General features: G+C 36.1%; 1 protein-coding gene and 1 non-coding gene across 2 annotated transcripts; one reads left to right on the forward strand and one right to left on the reverse strand.

Annotated features, from left to right (window-relative positions):
* Positions 1–951: 951 nt before the first annotated feature.
* sem-2 (Transcription factor sem-2) lies at positions 952–4,550 on the reverse strand. The gene is made up of 5 exons (NM_170859.7): positions 4,343–4,550; positions 3,742–4,005; positions 2,815–3,222; positions 2,653–2,766; positions 952–1,958 (listed from the first exon to the last, which is right to left on the reverse strand). The coding sequence occupies exons 1-5, from the start codon at positions 4,541–4,543 to the stop codon at positions 1,731–1,733; spliced, it is 1,215 nt and encodes a 404-aa protein (NP_740846.1). The 5' UTR covers positions 4,544–4,550; the 3' UTR covers positions 952–1,730.
* Positions 4,551–12,652: 8,102 nt separating this feature from the next.
* C32E12.7 lies at positions 12,653–12,792 on the forward strand. Its single transcript, NR_050106.1, has one exon. It is a non-coding gene; the product is annotated as an Unclassified non-coding RNA C32E12.7 (non-coding RNA).
* Positions 12,793–19,578: the final 6,786 nt, after the last annotated feature.

The following is a 19,578-nucleotide window of genomic DNA, read 5'->3' on the forward strand; positions in this document are numbered from 1 at the left end:
TGGGTGGGAGAGGAAGGATTTGTTACATCAGCATAGCTTTCATGGATCATCAATGCGTTTCGATTTGTTTTTAAGGGTTTGTTTTTTTAATTCATGTAATCAGGATGTTTATACAGTATTGACTCTGTTGGTCTTGCTTGCAATTCGATCATTATGTAGGAGTGCTACTGAATCCCTTTCCCGACTTAAAAAACAACTCGGTTCGTCTTTTTTTTTGCAATTCAAACAAAAAAAACGGTCGTGCGCCGGTCGCGTGTTCGAGATGCCAATCTTAGAATTTACCCGGTTCGTTTGACGACCGTTAACGTCGTTGGAGGTCGGTGTGATTTAGTAATTTAGAAGAACTTTTTGAAGATTTTGAGTTGCGATAAATTGGGGAAAAGAACTTTCGAAATGTCGGAAATTGATGTCCAATATTTGGAACGAAAGATAAAATAAAGAAAAAAAGAGAAAAAGAAACATGCCGACAAGTTGAGGTTGTGAAGGACGGATGATAGAATGCACTATTTATTTGAAGGTTGTTTTTTTTTCAAAGCTGTTGGAGCCAAAAACAGGGTGTGACTTTTTAAAGCAGGTTTCAGAAAAGTGCCAAAATTCCGAGAATGACATTGCAAAAAAAAACAAGAGGTTCCAGAAAAGCGGCTTCCCGACTGCTCGGTTATTGCAGTATTCACGGAGCAATTGTTCTACCAGCACAAAAATTGATTTCAGGCCAGGATTGAACTGTTATGTTAAATTGTAATATGTCATACATATTTTACGAGACTGTTTACGAGACATTATTTAGGGAAGTTTTTTCAATTTGTGTCACACACTTGCCGCAGCTGCCAATAACTAATTAATAGTAGAAAATTGCTAGGTATTTACCTGAATTTTAATTTACAGAACAGAAAAAATTAATTAAACGTATATTATTTCCACAAATCTATGTATTTTGAAATCAAAAACAAGTTAATTTTTTAAATGATTTTTATTGCTCAGAAAAAGGAGACAAACATAAATCAATCAATAATAAATGAAATCAAGAGGAAGAAATTCATTCAATACTGAAAATTTGGAAAGATGAGTGAAAAAGGATAAGAGATATTTAGAGATGAACAAGAGAATAAATATTTCTTCAGGTTTGGGAAAAAGGGTAGCTACATTTGGCATATTGTAGAGGGCAGGGGATGGGGGGAAGTGTTCAACATATACAATCATAATTTCGTGCTTGAAATCTCAGAAATTTTTTTTTTCAAGTACAACGGCGAATTGGGTAATCGATGAAAGTTGAAAGAACGAATGAAAACTGGCTCGGTAAAGCTGGGAGAGGATAAAAATGGGTAAAGAAATGGGGACGATACTTTTGTAGAAGAATACTTTCAATTTGAAATTAGTGAATTACTTTTTGGATTTGTAGAAATACTCTTAGGGTTTCAAGAAATGAAAGAATACAATCGCTTGGATTTGTTGAGGAAATACTGGAAAACAAAGAGAAAAATACAGAAAAAGGTGGTAAATAACTAGAAAATGCTGGGGATTAAAAGGTACTAAGACCGGACTAAAGGGACACTCGAAAATTGTTGGAGAGAGATAAAGAGAGAATTGTTTCAGGGGAGAGGCTAGAATTGAGGTAGGAGCAGAAAATGTTGGGCTTTCAGAAGAAACAGTGAAAAAAAACATTTGGACGTAGCGATCTACTTACTACCCGAACTTTCAGAAGTTTTCAAAAAAAAACTTGTCTGAAATATTCAAGAAAAATTAATATCAATTCCCAATGCATCGCTCCATGGATAATTGACCAGCTCGCCTGTGGTTACAGTTGGACAAATCTGCTCCAGGTCATCCAAATGTGTTGTAGTCGTAGCGGCCGTAGCCATTGTGACGACTCCCGCCGAGTTTGGTGATGACGTTGATTGTTCAGAAGCACTACAGTCGGCGTATCCCGAAGATCCAGACGATAGACTACGCATGTCGTCCTGAAACTCATGAGTTTTGAACATTTCATGAGGATATTGTGCTGGTGGTGTTGAAGTTGGTGCTGGTGATGGTGCGAAGTGGTACATGTTATAAAGATTATGATTCTGAATCATTGGGTTAGGTATCTGAAGGAAAACAAGCGGTTATTAGGATGTTAAGCATGGATGCTGGGAAGGGATTGTAGTGGAAAATGGAGTACGGTAGGATTTACGCTAAAAGGACTAATAATATAAATTTTCAAAATCCAATGGCCAGTACTAAGAATTTTATGATTTAAATGTTTTTCAATATAAAAGATGAAATATCGACAATGTATTAGAAACTACTTAATCCACTTCAGAAAAATTCAAAAATTTTTGAACTTTTTTTAAAATTTACAGTCAACGGGTTTTAAGTACTAAACCTAAGTAAAAATTGAATCACAAGTAAGTGTTTCTATAAATTCTAAGGGCTCGAACAATTTCTCATAAAGTTAAATTTCTTCGGAAATTTGATAATTTGCAAAACTTTGATTGAAAATTTTGACAAATATAAAGTATTTTGAGTGATTAATTATTTTCTTTAAGATAAAATTCCCCACCTTTCAGAAAATAAAATTTGGCAATTTTCTAAATTTTTAGCCACTACATCCTACCGTACTCCCAAACAAAAAGTGCTTCAAACAAAATCTCATGCAAAAGAGACAACCCGTACCTGATCAACTGATGGTGGTGAAGTGTGCAAGTAGAAAGGATGATTACCAGCTCCAAATCCCGAATTATGCCCCATCATTTGTGGTGGCATTCCCATGTCCATACCAAGATTCGTCTGAAAATATTGAATTTTCCAAGCATTTCGTGATCTATAAAAACTAACCATTCTGAGGGGACTTCCTGCCGAATTATGATGTTGTGATGCAAAATGCTGTTGATGATGTTGCTGTGTAAAATAGTCATCATAAAATCCAGATTCAGGTGTCAACGGAGCATGTCCAAACTCGGAAGGTGATGGATACGATGGATGAAATGGCATCTTTTGTGCATGACTCATATGAGCATTTCCCATCCAATCTTGCTCCACTTTCACTGATTTAAAGTTTTGGAATTGTTGTGTTTCTGACTGTTGATCTGTGTTTGGACGTTTTCGTTGACGAGCCTGTGGTGATGCTCCACGTGGTGGGGCCTGTTGCTGTTGTGGAGCTTGGGGTTGAGCTGGCTGCTGAAGTGTTCCATCTGGATTCTTCTTTGGCTTCTTGCGTGGCTTGTATTTGTAGTCTGGATATTCCTGAAAAAATTTAAAATTACAATACAATTATTCGAAAAATCCGGTTACAGTATTTCCTGTGTGGCACAGAGGTAAGCTACTATTTGAATATTCTAAAATTTGATAATTTGGCAGTTGCCAAAAACGTCGAATATTTAAAAATTTCTGAGATTCGGAAAATCACCAAAAATAAAATATTGGAATTTTTAGTTTTTAATGAAAAGCTTATATTGTTTCACCTACCTCCTACACTGACTATAGTAGAAATTTGTTTTTCGTTCAAAATTCAAATTTTTTTTTCAAATTATTCTCTTTTTTTTTAACTTTTTTGAACTCGATAATTGTCGTATTTTTGAATTTCCGAAAATGCCGATTACGGAAAACTTTTGATTGGTATGAAGCCTCTATTATCAGCACAATACGTTTTGAAATTATTTAGTGAAAATACACTTGTTCAAAAATTATTACTGTATTTCTTACTTATATAGAAAATTCGGTATCAATATTGAATTGAATTAAACTATATTCTCCCATACTAACCTGCATATGACAAACTCTGAGTCTCTCAGCTTCAGCAACAAATGGAGCTTTTTCCTCATCAGTCAAACTTCTCCAACGACTTCCCAATTGCTTACTGATTTCTGCATTATGCATATCTGGCTGATGCTCACAAATCTTTCTCCGTTCCATTTGAGACCAAACCATAAAAGCGTTCATTGGTCGCTTGATGTGATTTGATGACTTTTTGCAATTTGTTGCATCCGAATACGGGGTCACTGATTTGGGAATCGCTTGTTGTGCATGCTGAAAATGTATGGATTTGTTTCAGAGCAATTTTTAATTTTTTGGTACTTCTAGGTTGAGAACATTTCTAAAAGTGCAAATGTCAAGTAACTGATAAGAAAAGAGTTTTCAAATTTGTTGCTCTTCCACTCTAGAAGTTTCAAAAAATAAGATAACAAGATGACCAGTGCAAAGTATCATGTTTTTTGTTTTTACTAAATTTATTACCTTGTTTACTAAAAAATTATTACAAAAAGGGCTGTGTCCACTTCCTGATGTCCTTTTGACAGCTTATCACTTATCAAAGTGTAAAGCCCATTGTTTCAATATTTACAACCAAAAAAACCGTATCACAAACCTTATAGCCTCCAGCTGCTGTCCCATATGGATGATGTTGTAATTGTTGTGACGTGGCAACCGAGTTAGACGATGTGGCATTTGTGGCTCCAGAAGTCGATGAGGCTACTGCAATTGCGGCCGCAGCCCAGTTAATCGGCGGCATCATATGCGGAGCCATTCCACAATCCAGCATGAAGTTGGGCGGTTTTTGGAGATCCATTTGATATCTGAAATAAAAAGTAATACGAAAAATAATATTGTTGAAACGGAAAGTGGAAAAATTAAAAGAGAAAGGTAAGAGAAAGTGAAATTCAGGAGACCGAATTTCGGCAGAAAATATAGGGAAAATCCAAAAAGAACGAGAGTTAGAGAGAATAAGAGATTCAAAGATGTCTACGATCCGTTTCCATGAGAGATTTCTACGAGGAGATAGACAAGGTGGCGTTCAGTGTATCTTTAGTACAGTATACTTTAGGATACAAGTATACGGTAGAATCTACCAAGAGTATACTTTTCCAAAAAGAAACGTAACCAACTATACAATTAGAAACTTTCAAGTAATAGTAAAGCAGGGTTCTAGTTGCCGGTCACTTGCTTACTGATAAGAGCCAGCACTGATAATTTTTTCCTGGAGAAAAGCTGGAACATGTGCAAAAGTATGGAAAAGGAGAGAGACGGCAAGAAAGGAAAAAATTCAAAATAAGAACTTAAATATCAACAATCATGACTACCACGATTCTAGCTGGATAAGTTAATTAGCAAATGACCGTAGGAGCTTAATCTATTCAATTTTTGATGATAAGCCTGACTGATTCTTCTTCGAGATGATCAGGTCAAACTGCCTTTCTGTCTCATTTTCATTTCTCTCTCTCTCTCTCGAGAAAAGGGATGTTGTACAACCCAATGACAAGAGTGATGACATAACAATACAACACAATAGAATAAGGGGGAGAAGCATCAGAAAACTGGTATTTTTAGAAAGGGGCAAAAACGAAGTAGGAGAATGAAGCAGAAGCTGTGTACTTCGAGAGTGCGGTAGTGAGGCTTCTCGCATGATGTAATGGTTTGACATTTGGTAATTGTAATTGGCATTGGCCAAACGAGATGATGTACTACTACTGTGTGTATATGTACGGTAGATTGGCATGTCATGAGAGAAATGGTTTGGAAATGGAAGTTTTCAGAGAGCAAAAGGTTTGACACATTTAGAGAGCATTCATCTTGGAAACCCAAGTACAGAAAGTGAAACAATACTATATAGAAAAGAATATCAAAAAGGGTGCCAAGAAAACAGAAATGAGAAAAACTAAATGGTAACAAGTATATCTTCCTCCTTACAACCACCGCCTCCCGTCCTGAAAAAGGCGTGTCTAGACCGCCTCTACGGCACTTTGCAAAGGACCACGAGGTGCCAAGTTATTTGCGGCAGAGTTCCGAAAGGAGGCAAGTAACTTGGTACATTGAGGTGGCTAGATTGCATGGGAAATTGGATAAACAAGAATTTTGGGATGAGTTAGACATGAAACTCAACTATTGAAATTCTGAATATAACAAAGATAATTGTATTTCCAATGAGAAATAAGCAAGGTATCTAGACAAACATAGATTTCTAATTCTAATAGATTCTTAAATGAACTGAAAAAAGGTGGCTTATATTTTTGATGCATACTTTGGTATTTTTTGGAACATTTCAAAATCTCTGACCGTGAAAAACCTTGCCATGTTCGATATCAAAAAAGTAACAACAAAATATTGGGTTAACTTTAACTGAAGAAACTCTCAAATATGCTTATTTCTAAAGAAAAGAGCTCCTAACTTTTGCCTACACAGTTAATTTGTCATGCTTTCAGCAGGTACCTCATAGACATTACGATGCACGATGTACAGATCGTCAACGAAGTCGGGCACTATATGCACATGGCGACTCTAAAACAGTCAAAATATGTGCCCAACGATATCGAAAGTTATGTGCAATTCTGCTAGACTAGCACACTCCAAACTAAAACCTATGATCAAGTGGTTACTTGATAACTACAGTAACCTTGATCCTTCTTCGAAACCAGCTTTTCCTTCTCCTCATCTCATTTAGCGTTCACTCTCGAATGAATCATGACTTCTGCCCCCTTACACCTTTCCTCCAAAAAAACTGTATTATGTAACTTTTTGGAGGTAGAAAAGAGGAAAAGTGTTCACAGTCTCGACGCTCGGTGATGCCTTCAGCTTCTGATGCGCAGAAGGAGAGAGAGAGAATCGCAAATCGGCAGAATTTGGAACCGGTTCTCAACTCAGGAAGGGGCAAAAGAGGGGGCAGAAGAGGTGAAAGTGTCTCGAGATCATCGAGAGGAAGACGGCTACTGACTTGAAGAAATGAGAGGAAGGAGGGAAAGCTGTCTTGTATTACAACAGCAACAAAAAACAGTTTCAGATACAAGAGAACATAACACTGAAATTTTTTTAGAGAAGGGAGGTCACGATATTGGTCAACAATCTCTTTGAATAAAATTACAAAAAATTAGATTTTCAGACATCAAAGCATAGAACGTTTCAAAAAATTGATTTCTAATTTTACCAAGTATTTACAATCATGCCTCAAAAAACTTTAAAACTCACTAAAAAGCTAAATGCAGTTTTAATTGACTATTTAATCAAAACTACAAAATCCAAAAATTTGGTACATCTTCAAAAGTATACTAAACATTAAAAAAAAAACCTTTGCAAGGCGGCAAGATGACAAATGGGAGTGTATGGTACCAACTTGCCGGTGTCTTTTACATAGGATATCGATTAGTAAATATCGGCTCAAGAGAGGGCACGAGGCGGGAAAAAAGGTGAGAAGACGGCAAACGTGGAGATGTCTAGTGAGGTAAAAATCTATTATTGACTGTTATTTGTCACTTGTGAAATTATCTGAAAAACTATATACATAATTCTAAAGTTTCGGATATATCTATAATTATTGTGAAACCACAAGTTTACCTCTAATGGCAGAGCGGCAGAGCGGACCTTGTTTTTGATAGTTTGTTTCTGTTGAAACATACAGAATCTTTTGAAATTATGAAGAACAATTATTCAAAAACTTCTTGCACTTGAGTTACAGTTGGCCGTTAATTTTGTTGAAACATTTTAATAATTATGAGCATGTCAGCAGGATTATATATTTCGGACATCAAAACTTAAAAAAAACAAATAAAAAAAACCAAAAAGTAAGAGAAAAGAAAAAGAAAGGGTAAACTGTGTTTCTTTTCTCTTTCGATTCTCGTTCAATTTCTCAGCTTCACCTTTCTCTTCATCTACTTCCCGTGTGTCTTCTACGTCTTCCATAGTCACACATAATCTATTTAGCAATCTTTTCTGCCTCCCGCCCCGGGGAAAGTAGGTGTTGTAGAGAGGAAGATGCGCGATGATTTTGATTCAAATAAAAATGATGATGATGATCCATAGTGGGTCAAACACGAGAAGATATCACTGGGCAGGCGATAAGAAAGTCAGAAAATGTAACAAAATTTACAGAGTTGCTCAATTCTCAAAAGTTTAGTACAGACTTGAAAGGTAGACGATCACCAAAAAAGTGTTGTTTTCTAAAATGACACTCTGTTAACTCACCAATTTTTTATTTACAGTCTAATATACCATGTCTCGTGATTTTGCAGCTGAAACTGGCTTTCTCAACTATAAGTGGTAATAGAAGTACTACTAGTTACACACTTTTTGAAACGTTTTGTAAAATTTTAAAATTGTAATGTGAAACATTTTGTAATGAAATGAAACATCACCAATCAACAAAAAAACAAACTCTACACAGAATAACATAATATTATCAGAAAGTGAGTAAGAGAACGTTGGACGAAAGTATGTACTTTTACGAATTCGTTTTCCAGGCAAGTAATCAGAAGTTGGGATGACGCTATATGCTAAAGTATGTACAAGTTATTACCTATTCATTTTTTTTATTTCATATCTACCCGCTCGGCCCTTGGCGGCAACTTCTTTCCCAATTTTGACCCAAAAAAGGTTTAGTAGATTTGGCGACAGTTGAGCAAGACTTTTGTTAGACCGCGCCCAAAAAATTAACCCAAGAGAGTTACTTACTTACTTACTAAGTAATTCTTGTCAAGTTTGGGTTACAGATCGGTAATACGTTTTTTGAGAAGGCTTGGGGTGTTTTAATCAAAATCTTGCCCAATTCTTGCTTAACTTCTAAACCGTTTTTGGTTCGAACTTTGGCTAGAAGTTGTTGGCGAATTTCCAGCGCCTAAATACCTATCTACCGCATTTTTAGAATGAAATGAAAAAGAGAAAACACAGGACACGAAATGGTAACATAAAAGGTATACCTATATACCTTCGTGAAATACTGACTTCGAAATCAGACGTCCGATTGGCAGACAGCTTCCTCTAAATCTCACACTCCGCTAAGGTCATACATAGAAACAGCGTGACTGGCCAAAAAACCCTGATCTGGTATCGAACGTGACAAGCGTTATCTCATTTGATTAACTGATTCATTGAAAATTTTGCAGCAAAAGGGCATTGAGGATGAGTCAAAAAGAAACTATTCAGAAGAGGGAAGGTAGAATGACACGGCTAATAATTATTGGTCTGATACGGACTGGGATAAATTAGTGAGTACGCCACTAATTAGAGCTCCTACAGTTAAATATGATACAATTCATCAGAGCACTAGTAATATTAGCTTCAAAAGACAAAGTTTCGTTTCAATATTAAATAAAGTGAATCGAAATCATAAAACTAAAAAGTACCAAAAAGTCTCCAAAGTAGGCGTATAGTTAATTCTCGACCACTAACATGCCTACTACCATACTCTCATACTCTTTTACATTTGATGCCAATCGCTTCAGATGACACCGAGAAGCAGAAGAAGTCATTCATTTTGAAATAACCGGTTCGATTGCGCGACGACCTCACATTCAAGCCACTTAACCTCTTGCCTGCTTCACTCTCTTCTCGATATATGTAAATGGTAGTAGTTGTAGCAGTCAGTAGCAGCTGGAAATTGAAGGAAAAAAGTCAGTGGAATGCAATGTTCAGGGTCGAGATCAATACGATTATGGTTGAATATCGAGAAAATGCGGTTTGGGAGAAAAAGACGAATACTTTTAACAATCTAGGTTTCAACGAAGATTGTCTTAAACTGAAATAAAATCTAAATGCTATAGTGGCAAATTTGTGATCATTTTTGAATTAGCTGTAATAGCACAACATGATTTTGATTCAAATGCTCAAATGGCGGGCTAATGTACCCCGAAGATATTTGATAAATTTAAAAAAAGTTGCATATCACATTTCTATACATCGAAAGTTGTACATTTGTATTAGTTTTCCATTCAAGTGAACAAACTAATTGTAAAGACGTATTGATAATTTCAATGATATAATCCCTAAAACAAGTCTCGAAATTTTTCAGCATAAACTGTAAAAATATCCAAAGTTGCACACATTGAATATAATTCTACTCTGTTTTTGTTTGAACGTTACAAATTTAACTCTTTTCAAATTAAAGGTTTTCTACAAGGTTTTCTACTTTGAAATTTTTTCAGACACCAAAGTTAAAAGGGTTATGCAAAATCTCGTCCTTCAACACTGGACATCATATTCTCAACTACTTTCCCTCGCTTCTTTTCGATCGCTTTTTGCACAGTGGGTGGCCGTATTGAAAGCGAATTAAAACGAATTTTGAAGTCGGGTAAATTGAGAAATTGTCGGGTCTTCGAACTATCTACACGCTGCTGGAGATCTACAGCATTACGGATTTTGGAGCAATGCGCGTTTTTTAAAAAGTAAGTTTGATAAGGGTTATAATGAAGAAGTAAAAATAAAAGGATAAAAAGTTAGCTACCAAAAGATCGAACAGTTCCCAGGAAACATTAGTGTGCAAGTCTTATTTCTTAACACTTTATTAAAAAAGTCAGCGGGGGGTACAAAAAGGTTATTGTTATAAGGACCACCAACCGGAATTGTTAAACCAAAAACAAGAAAGGGTGTTAATAGTGAAAGTACTGCCGAGCTAGTTTAAAGGCTCCAAAGTCAGGATTCTCGAGTTTTATTAATTTTTAGTTTGATTATAAAAAATTAGAAAATGATTGGAAATCAAGCTATAGTTAAAACTCAAACCTATCTCCAAAATTGTTTCAATGTTGCTTCGCCCCACCCAATAAACCAATTAAACTCAATTTCTGCCCCGCCAATTCCAAAAATGCGTGACCCAAAAAGAAGAGGTACCGTAACATACCATGAAATGAGACATAAGGTGTCAACAGGTGTGGAGAGTTCATCTCACATCTACCCTATCATTAACATGTTAGGTAATAGGAGAAAAACAGAAAAAAGGCACACTTATTTGAGACACAATCAATTTGATTGCTTGGAAATTAGTTCTGCAAGGAATTTATTTGGGAAATAAAGTTACATTTTTTAAGTATACATTTTTGTATACTTCACAAAAATTTAAAAGGTTTTGTAGATCACATTTTACGGAGCGCCTGGAGCCTAAAAATTATAATTTAAGGCTATTAGGGCCCCCCTATTAAGGCTAATAGGGGTTTGAATAAATATTAGAAGCAATATATTTAGTAATTTTTTTTCGGATATTGATAATAGGCCGTTCCCAGAAGTGAAAAGCAGAAACGATGTGCGGACCGCAAAATTTGCAAGTAGCACACAGTTTTTTTTTGAAGGCCTGTTTCAAAAATATCACAATATTACTTATGGGTCTCATCACGGAAATATGTTTAATTGCGCGACGTGGATTGCAAAAAAAATATTAGAAAATCAGTAGATTAATGTTTTGAGATTCAGCAGAAAAAAGGGTTTTATAGAAAAAGGTTCAAAGAATTAAAAAAAAGGAAACTTCTTATCGTATCATCAAAAGCCATGTTACTTTTTTTGCATCTCTCAAGAAGACATTTTCTTTCCTCATTCCGTTCCTCTCTCGACTCCTCCCATATCTCAGTGGGCGGTCCAGCTACCGTATCCCCACTCTCAACCATCCTTAACTCATCGACACGCGCCGCCGTTCTTGGGGAGAAATTAGACTCCGCCCCATAGATTATAAGAGTATGAAGAATGGAGAGACGCAGTGAATTGAAAAATTGGAAAACGAGAGGACGGAAGAAACATGAGAAAAAGTGTTGAGGACCGGAAATGAGTAGAAACTTATTTTTGAAAAAAAACATATGTAGGTTAGAATTTAGTCTCATATCATTTCCGATTCGTAAATATTTGAGAAGAAAAATAGTCACCTTTCTCCAAAACCTGTGTCGAATTTCGGGCAGTTTCAGTCGTCCGGGTGGTCTCTTCTGAAAAATGCACTTTTTCCGTTTTTTTTTTCAGTTTTCTTATCAGTCTCCAGACATTAAGTTGGACACATGGAGAGGCTTGTAGTGATAAGAGTGTTAATGGTCATTTGGTCGAAAAAAAGCTGCCTGTTGAGTTTTAGAATTTGAAAAAATTTGAAATTTTGCAAATCTTGGCAAATTGCTCAAATAAATCAACAAAAGCAACTTTGGTTGCTCTGCAAGGAAAAAGTAAAATACAAGTCGTTAAGCTTTTTTGATATATGTTTCTTGGTGTAAATTTCTAATTGTAAATAAAATGTTGCTTTTTTAAAATAAATTTTGAAGAAGCTTTTCAGTTGCAGCCGACAACTTCCAGGTTTCCACCGACATGTTCAGGGATTTTTTCTGGCGCTAGACACCTCCCGAGGTTTCAGAAGCAGCCGACCTATCCCAGGTGTCCAAGAGCAGACGACAATTTTTCTGCGTGTTTAGAATCAGCTTTTATTAACATGCTTCCGCAGAGCGACCGACATTATACAAGTTTCTAGAAGCTCAAACAATTTATGCTCTAAAACTTTTCCCCCACAATTCGCCTCGAAAATGACATCATAATTTTGCACGCATCCTAAAACAGTTTCCGCCCGCCCAATTATAAGTTTTCACAGCATGTGGCCCCTTTTTTGTCGGCAGATCATTATCTTTAAGTGTGCAGCAAATGGTTTTTGTTATGGTTAGTTGTTAAGTAACAAGATGGGTACAATTATAATGCTTTTTTGGAAAGGTCTTGAAGATAATGGATGTTCCATGTCAGCAAACTTACTACAAGCTTTACTGTGGCTAAATTGCAATTAAATGAATCCACTTAATCATAATCTATGAACAACCGTGCTTTCTCAAAAAAAAAACCATCTCACCTCAATAAAAAGAGTACATGATCTGTTATCTATCTCCCAACCCACCTGTCACCATGATCTTACCACCTTAGCCGCTTCGTTTCCTAATTACCAATAAACCCGCGCGTCGCGCCCATTTTCATTTCTTTTTGACAGATCCCGAAAGTGGGTGTTTATGGGATATGGAAAGGCGGCGGCACGATGTTTCTTTTTGGCGGTGATGGGTAGACCCATGTCTTATCGGCTCATGTGATCTGCTAGGTGGTGCTAAAATTGTTATGGTATGGCATGAGGCGTTAGTAACAATTTATATAGCTGGAGGCTAAGTCTGAAAACTTAAAGAAAACATGATAGTTCCAGATCATTAAATTAGCGCTGAAAAATAATGTCAGCTGGAGGAAAAATTATAATTACGTACATAACCGGAAATATAATGAGTCATCTGGAAGCTGAGAATCTGTGCGATGGGTAGGGATTCAGAATAATCCAGAATTTTAGTGGTTTGGGAAAAGTTTCAGAAAATTCACAACAAATTTTTAGGATTTTATTCGATTTTGGAAAGATTTGGAACTTTGAATTTTCATGCTCACACGGAGTTTCTGACTTTTTCACTAATATGGAAAAATAGCCGTTGCGGCGTGTCGGTCGTCCAGACGATGTATGCCACTTTACGGTGCGGAGTGTAATTGCGACAGTATTTATCAGTTTTCAATAAGTTTTTTTTTTGCAAAAAAAATATTTTTTTAAACCACTATATTTTGGAAATATAAACTAATTTCAAGCGAGATTCAGATTTTTCAAGTTTAAAATACTAAAAAAAACTACATAAGTTTCAAAAATCTCCTCGTAGAGTTCACGGTTCTTGCTGGATCCTTTTTACTCGCATACCGGAATTTAAGAGCCCATGGTGAAATTACACAGCAAATTACAAAAAAATCAAACAAAAATAGAGCTAGAATACGTTCAGTTATGAAACTGTAATTATTTATCTGTCTATTCTAAAAAAATTTGAAATTCTATAAGATGAGTCAGTGTAACTTAAACATGAGTCTTTGCAATGTTCCCATTCCCATTCTATCGATCCTTGTCACTATTTCCTCTTTTCCCAAATGCTTCCCGGGTGTTGTCGTTGCTGACATTCTGATTTATGTAAAAAGTACATGAGGGTACACGGGTAACATCATTCGAGTTACTTTCTCTCTCCGGTCAACGATATATCACACGTTTCGCGCGCGCGCGCCCTCACTGGCACCTCCATACGGCAGAAGACCTAGAGGTTTTCGAAAAAATCTAGGAGAGAAGGAGGGTGTTAGAGGATAAGAAATAGATGACTTGTTACCACAGTGATTGGAGATTTATTGATGTGAGAATGAGAAGTACACAGAAAGGAACAAAATATCGAACGTTTTGGGAATATTCTTTGAGATTTCGACATTGAAAAAACATGATCGAAGTCAGGCTAATCCGTTCGAAGATAAAAATTGATGGAATTTTAAGCAAGGCGTTTCATCAAATTTAATGTACAAAAGGATGTCTACAAGGATCAACAAAAAATTCATTTGTGTAAACATTTTTGTACATAAACCTCCAGACCTAGAACGTGTCTGTAACTTTCAAATGTTTCTAGGACACCATAAGGTGTTGAGTCACGGTTAACCTCAGATTAGTACCAGCTAGTAAATGGTGGCACCAATTACGCACAAAATTGTATTGGAACACCATATTTCCATACGTTGTATCTCCGTTTTGGTGAGGCTAAACACACTCGTGTCAGGCAAAGTCATTACCAGTTTTTACCGGAGAAAAATATCTCTTCAAAAATTTCTTCCACGGAAAGCTGGGTCAAGGATTTTTAATAGCAATGATTTGCGCAATTTTTACTTTTATATTCAGTGCAATATCTAGAAAAATCAGTTTTTGACGTCCATGGATTTTCAATATCCCAAACTTTTCAAGTCATAGCGAAACTGTGCTTATTCAAAAATCAAATACAATATCTACGCCTTTAATCTCAAAACCTAACAAACTTTTTGCCAACTATGTATATTTTGATGGCACTTGACAGGTAGGAACGTCAAGTAGGAAGGATTACTGTAGAGTGAAGACATGCACGATGCGGGAAGCCGTTAATCTCTAATCCACTTGTTCAATGGAGATAATAGTGCATAAACATGACAGTTGAGAGGAGACAAGGGGAACAAGTCACTTACATGTCAGGTGGCAAATCAACAGGAAGTTATTCGATTAAAGGAAATGTAGATCTACCGGGAGTTGGAACTCTAATATAAGGGGCCACTAATTTCTATAATCCTAGGAGACTTTTCTCGACTTCAAGAATTTTCTTCGATCGGTAACCGGCTGATATCTAGAAATAATGTGGTAGGCAGGAACTTTCGTCTGAAGACGTTCCTGCGTGTTTTGGAAGCCTAGTCATGATGTACTGTCATGATGTGCCTTTAATAGTTTTCAGAATTTTAAAAGCCTAAGGATTCACCAGCTCAAAATATATTTAACAAGCAAAACCAAGTATCCAGTTAGCCACTTAACCTTTCTCCACCTGTTGACTCATCATCAGTATCACCTTGTCCATACGTGTCAAGTACACCCACAATATTAGTACTACGATGCGTTCGGCATCATTTGATCTAAAAAGAAGAACAATAGGCACCCGAGTGTCTCTTGCTCTTTCTTTGCTAGATGGTTAGCATGCCGACAGGAACTCGAGAAGGTGTTAAATTACTTATATCCTAGGGGAACCCTAAAAAAGGAAAGTTGGCAGTGGTCGGGTATGCCATATATGTACATATTGATGAGGGAAAAACAAAAAAAAAATTAAAATTAGTATGGTTCAATGGATAAAATATTAATCTGGAAATTGTTTGTAGAGATTCGCACCCAAATTGCTTTACTTTGAAATATTAATTCATGATCGCCTTAACTATTGCCCTATCCAAATTTCTCACCAAATTTCGAGAATCAAAAGTCAAATTGAAATAATAAATAGTTAGTGTTTCTAATTACACTTCCTGCACACTTCTCACACCCTTCCCTAATATTTATCCTTATCCTGTGTCTTCTCACCCAACTGTTCACACATGCGAGAGTCTGTGTTACCACATTTATTACATCATTTACCTGGTTACGGTCAGATGTTGTTATGGTTGTGCAGTGTGAAGAGAGAGAAAACAGTTGGAGATTACAGCAAACACTTCCTGTTTGCTCATCCACACATGCCACTGTATATTGACACGTTCAAGGGGGAAGAGTAGTATGTATTTAGATGAGGGAATGTTATGATAATATCTATAGTTAACAGGTGCCATCTTGATATGGAATCAGGGACTTGTATGGGTTTAGTCTTAGCTTTTAGTATTGACAACTTCCTGGCACCTTAATAAGATTTCCTAAATGAATTGTCAAGTCTAGGACATAACGTTTTTGCAGTGATATTATCTGGCAACTGCTCAACGAATTGCCCAATCTGAGACTACATGTTTTCCAATTTCCTAATAACACTAGTGTTATCAGATGTGACTACATTCAAAGTGAATTTTTTGAAAAATTAGAAACATTTTTGTGTTTGCTAAATTTTTGCTCTCATTGCTCGCCCCTTGTTGCATATATTTTGACAGAATCGTGCTACTTCCTCTATCAGTAAATCCAAAAAAAAACTCAGACTTACCCAACTTCTACAGCCACTTTGAGCTTTGCTCCAACACGAACACCTGAAGAAGATTTCAATTAAAGATAAAATAAACAACCAAGATAATTGTGAACAGAGAGTGTGCATTTTGCAGAGAGACAAGATAAAATTGAAGATTCCACTTCATGACGTAATCAAGCCAATTATTACGTGGCATAAGCATACGGTAACAGTATTTGGAAACATGTTGCCAGCAGGAGGGAGTAGAGGATCTAATGAAGTGGAAATAAGTAAAACATTGGGATTATCCGGAGGAAGACATTGTGGAGGTAATAAGTGTGCAAGGTTATGCAGGATTAGTAGATTTCAGAGTCACAGTGAAGAGATTCTGAAGTTTGAGGATCGGTGTTTACAACTAAATTTTGAAAAGAAACATGTTAAAGCCAATATTTAGATTATGACACCACGAAAATTGAAGCGACGGAACTCAACTTCTACCCTTGAAGTTTCAATCTTTTCAGTGCATCTTTCCATTAGGTACATGACTCGGAAACACTCTTTATACCTCCGTGTTTAACCTAAATTCCACAAATGTTAACTTGACACCTCTTGCTCTCTTGTATCTATTTTCTCAGCGTCTCTCATTAAATCTGCTTATTTCCTGTGTTTTGGAAGTGAGCAGTGCGCGAAGAAACATACACAAAAACTCATTTATCTTGACAGAACCGTATGTTTTCTTTGTTTCATGGGTACCAAATCAACGAAAATGCAAAGAAATGGAGGGAAGTTGACAATTTTGAAACAAGTAAGATGACATAAATTTTTACCTAGAGCTCTGAAGCAAGACGCTATGAAATTCAGAAAAACAAAAACTTCAGAAAAAGCCATCAAAATGAATAGACTCAGGCACGTAGGCACAAAAATTTGCATGTATTCTACACGACCTAGACCTGCCTTGTGCTTACACGTGCCTATTGCCAAATACACCTAATGTGTAATAAGAATCTACCGCTCGCCTCCCGAAATGCAGACGAAGGCTGTAGGTAGGTAATGCCTGCCGACCATGTAAGCTATTTATCAATAGATGCTCTGAATATTCAAACTTGCTTATACAACTTTCTGAAAAAAAATTCAAAAAAGTATGAAAATCGATGCAAATGTGTGATCCTTCCGTTCACCATCATTACCAATTTCCGCCTCTAAGGTTAATCACCATTCAGTGTTAAATGAGACATTCGATAGGGTTACTGTATCCCAGGTAGCAACAGAACCCCCCGTGTGTTCCAAAAAGTGTGGAGGTCTATAGTCTCATTAGAAAAAATCAACGTAAAATCAACGTAAAATTGCGAGACGCAGAGAAATTAAACGAGTTTGTTGGTGGGAGAAGAAGGCAATTAAGATGAGGATGTTAAATCGTTCTGAAGCGAAAAAAGAGGTGATTTTACAAAATGGAAATCCAACGAAAAGTTGCCTTTTTTCTGAGGAAATGGGAAATTGTAAACCTGGTAATAGGGGATCTTCAGGAGGAAGAGTCATAAACTCTAAAACTACAGTAATCCAGGTGAAGCCGAACTTAGATCAAAGGGATTAAAATTTGAAATGCGGGAATTGAACCGTTTAACTATGTACGATGAAAACTGGGAAAGTGGTTTTATTCTAGGAAAGTTGGGAAGCTTGTGGATCTATTGACGAAATGTTACCTTAGAATTAGGGTTCAATCGAAATTTTTGATGCTTCTCAAATAGTTCTTCCTAATTTCTTTAAATTCGGTATTTTTCGAATTAATTAGTTATCTAGAAAATTTCATTCCTCCATATCTCTATAATTTCCAACAAAAAAATCTTGAATGCCGCCCACCCCTGCTCATAAGAATCTATAGATTCGTTTAAAAAAACCCACATTTTCACACAACTAATCTTCCGATTTAAGGAATTTTATAACAAGTTTCGAACTCGAAATTTGGCTGAAACAGTTTTATCCACATGTCGGGCCTTACAGACGAGAATTTTCCGCCAAAGGGCGATTTAATTCGGACAGTTTGTTGTACCTGGTAATGTTGGGTAGCCTAAATTTTTTTTGAAATGTTAGATATAACAATAGTTAACTGACAATAAGGTTCCACTCAAAAAATCCTCACAGATAATATGTAGACCACCTTTCATGTAACACCTTTGAATTCTGACAACTTTCACGTGCTCAAGAATTTGGAGAATTAATTTGCATTGTAATATAGCACAGTGCAAAATATCCAGACCCACCAAGTTATCCACAAGCCTCCACACAAAAATCTAAAAACTCTAAATGTTTTCCTGCTGCTCTGTTCCTCACCGACCAGTTAAAAATTCAGAATCCATTACCATCAGAATTATAAACACACATTTCGTCGGTCCCTACCGCATGTAGCAGTCGTCAAAAAGAGGCGGGGTAATTTGCATTCTAATTTATTCTTTATTTTATTCTCCATCTTTTCCATTTCGACACCACATTTTCCGTGCATATCTCTAGAAACAACACACAAGGAGGTAATTGTTGCGTTGAGAAATGAAAGGACCGCGCGCGCGCATTTTTATTGGAGTGACTGCGAAATCCCATTCATCAAACGGTTACTTTGTAGGCACATGGATCGGATGTCAATAAAGCTCAATTGTCATTAAGTCTAAAAGGGATCGGAAAATTGAATAATACTTTCATGCACTACCTGAAAAAAGGTGGCAGGGCTATTTCAGTTTTGGCAAATTGCCAAATTTTCGAAAACATTTACTTTTGAGAAATTTTGAGGAACAGTTTTGAGAATAATTTTTAATTTTTTTTTCAAGTTTACTAGATTAATTGTCTAATCAGTTCGACGTAGCAAGGCTTCATTTTATTTTATTTTTTGAGAGTAAGCTGACATCAGTTGACTAAATACTTTTAGAACTAGAAGTATACTTGTAACTACAAAAATTTTCAAGAAAAAAAAACTTAACTATTTTGGTATGAAACTAATAAGATTATAAGAATTTACAATGAAAAAAAGGAATTGTTGAAGGAATGTATAATTTTCAAAACCAAAATAAACCAACATTTTGAGCATCCCTTCTATTATTCGAATTAAATATTAAAAATCAAAAAGTAAAACCAGCTAGCATAAGCCAAACTCGAGAAAAAAAAATTATCGCATTAGTTCCCAATTCTCACTTCTTAATTTTCAATCCCCTGCTGTGAAAAGAAGCGGGATTTTGCAGATTTTGAGGTCAAATATTCGCGCCCACGAATCAAACTATCAAGTTTTCAACACGGCGGGAAGTTTGAAAGATTATAATGATTAGTAAGAAGAAGAAACAAAACTTTATTCTAATCCGGAAGTGGAAAAAATAGGTTTTGAGAGTTTTGGGGGAAAGGAGTACTGTACCTCATGCTTGTTAAAAGTGTAAATTGGAGTTTT

Source organism: Caenorhabditis elegans, chromosome I, assembly GCF_000002985.6.
Source record: "Caenorhabditis elegans chromosome I".
Taxonomy (NCBI): Eukaryota; Metazoa; Nematoda; class Chromadorea; order Rhabditida; family Rhabditidae; genus Caenorhabditis; species Caenorhabditis elegans.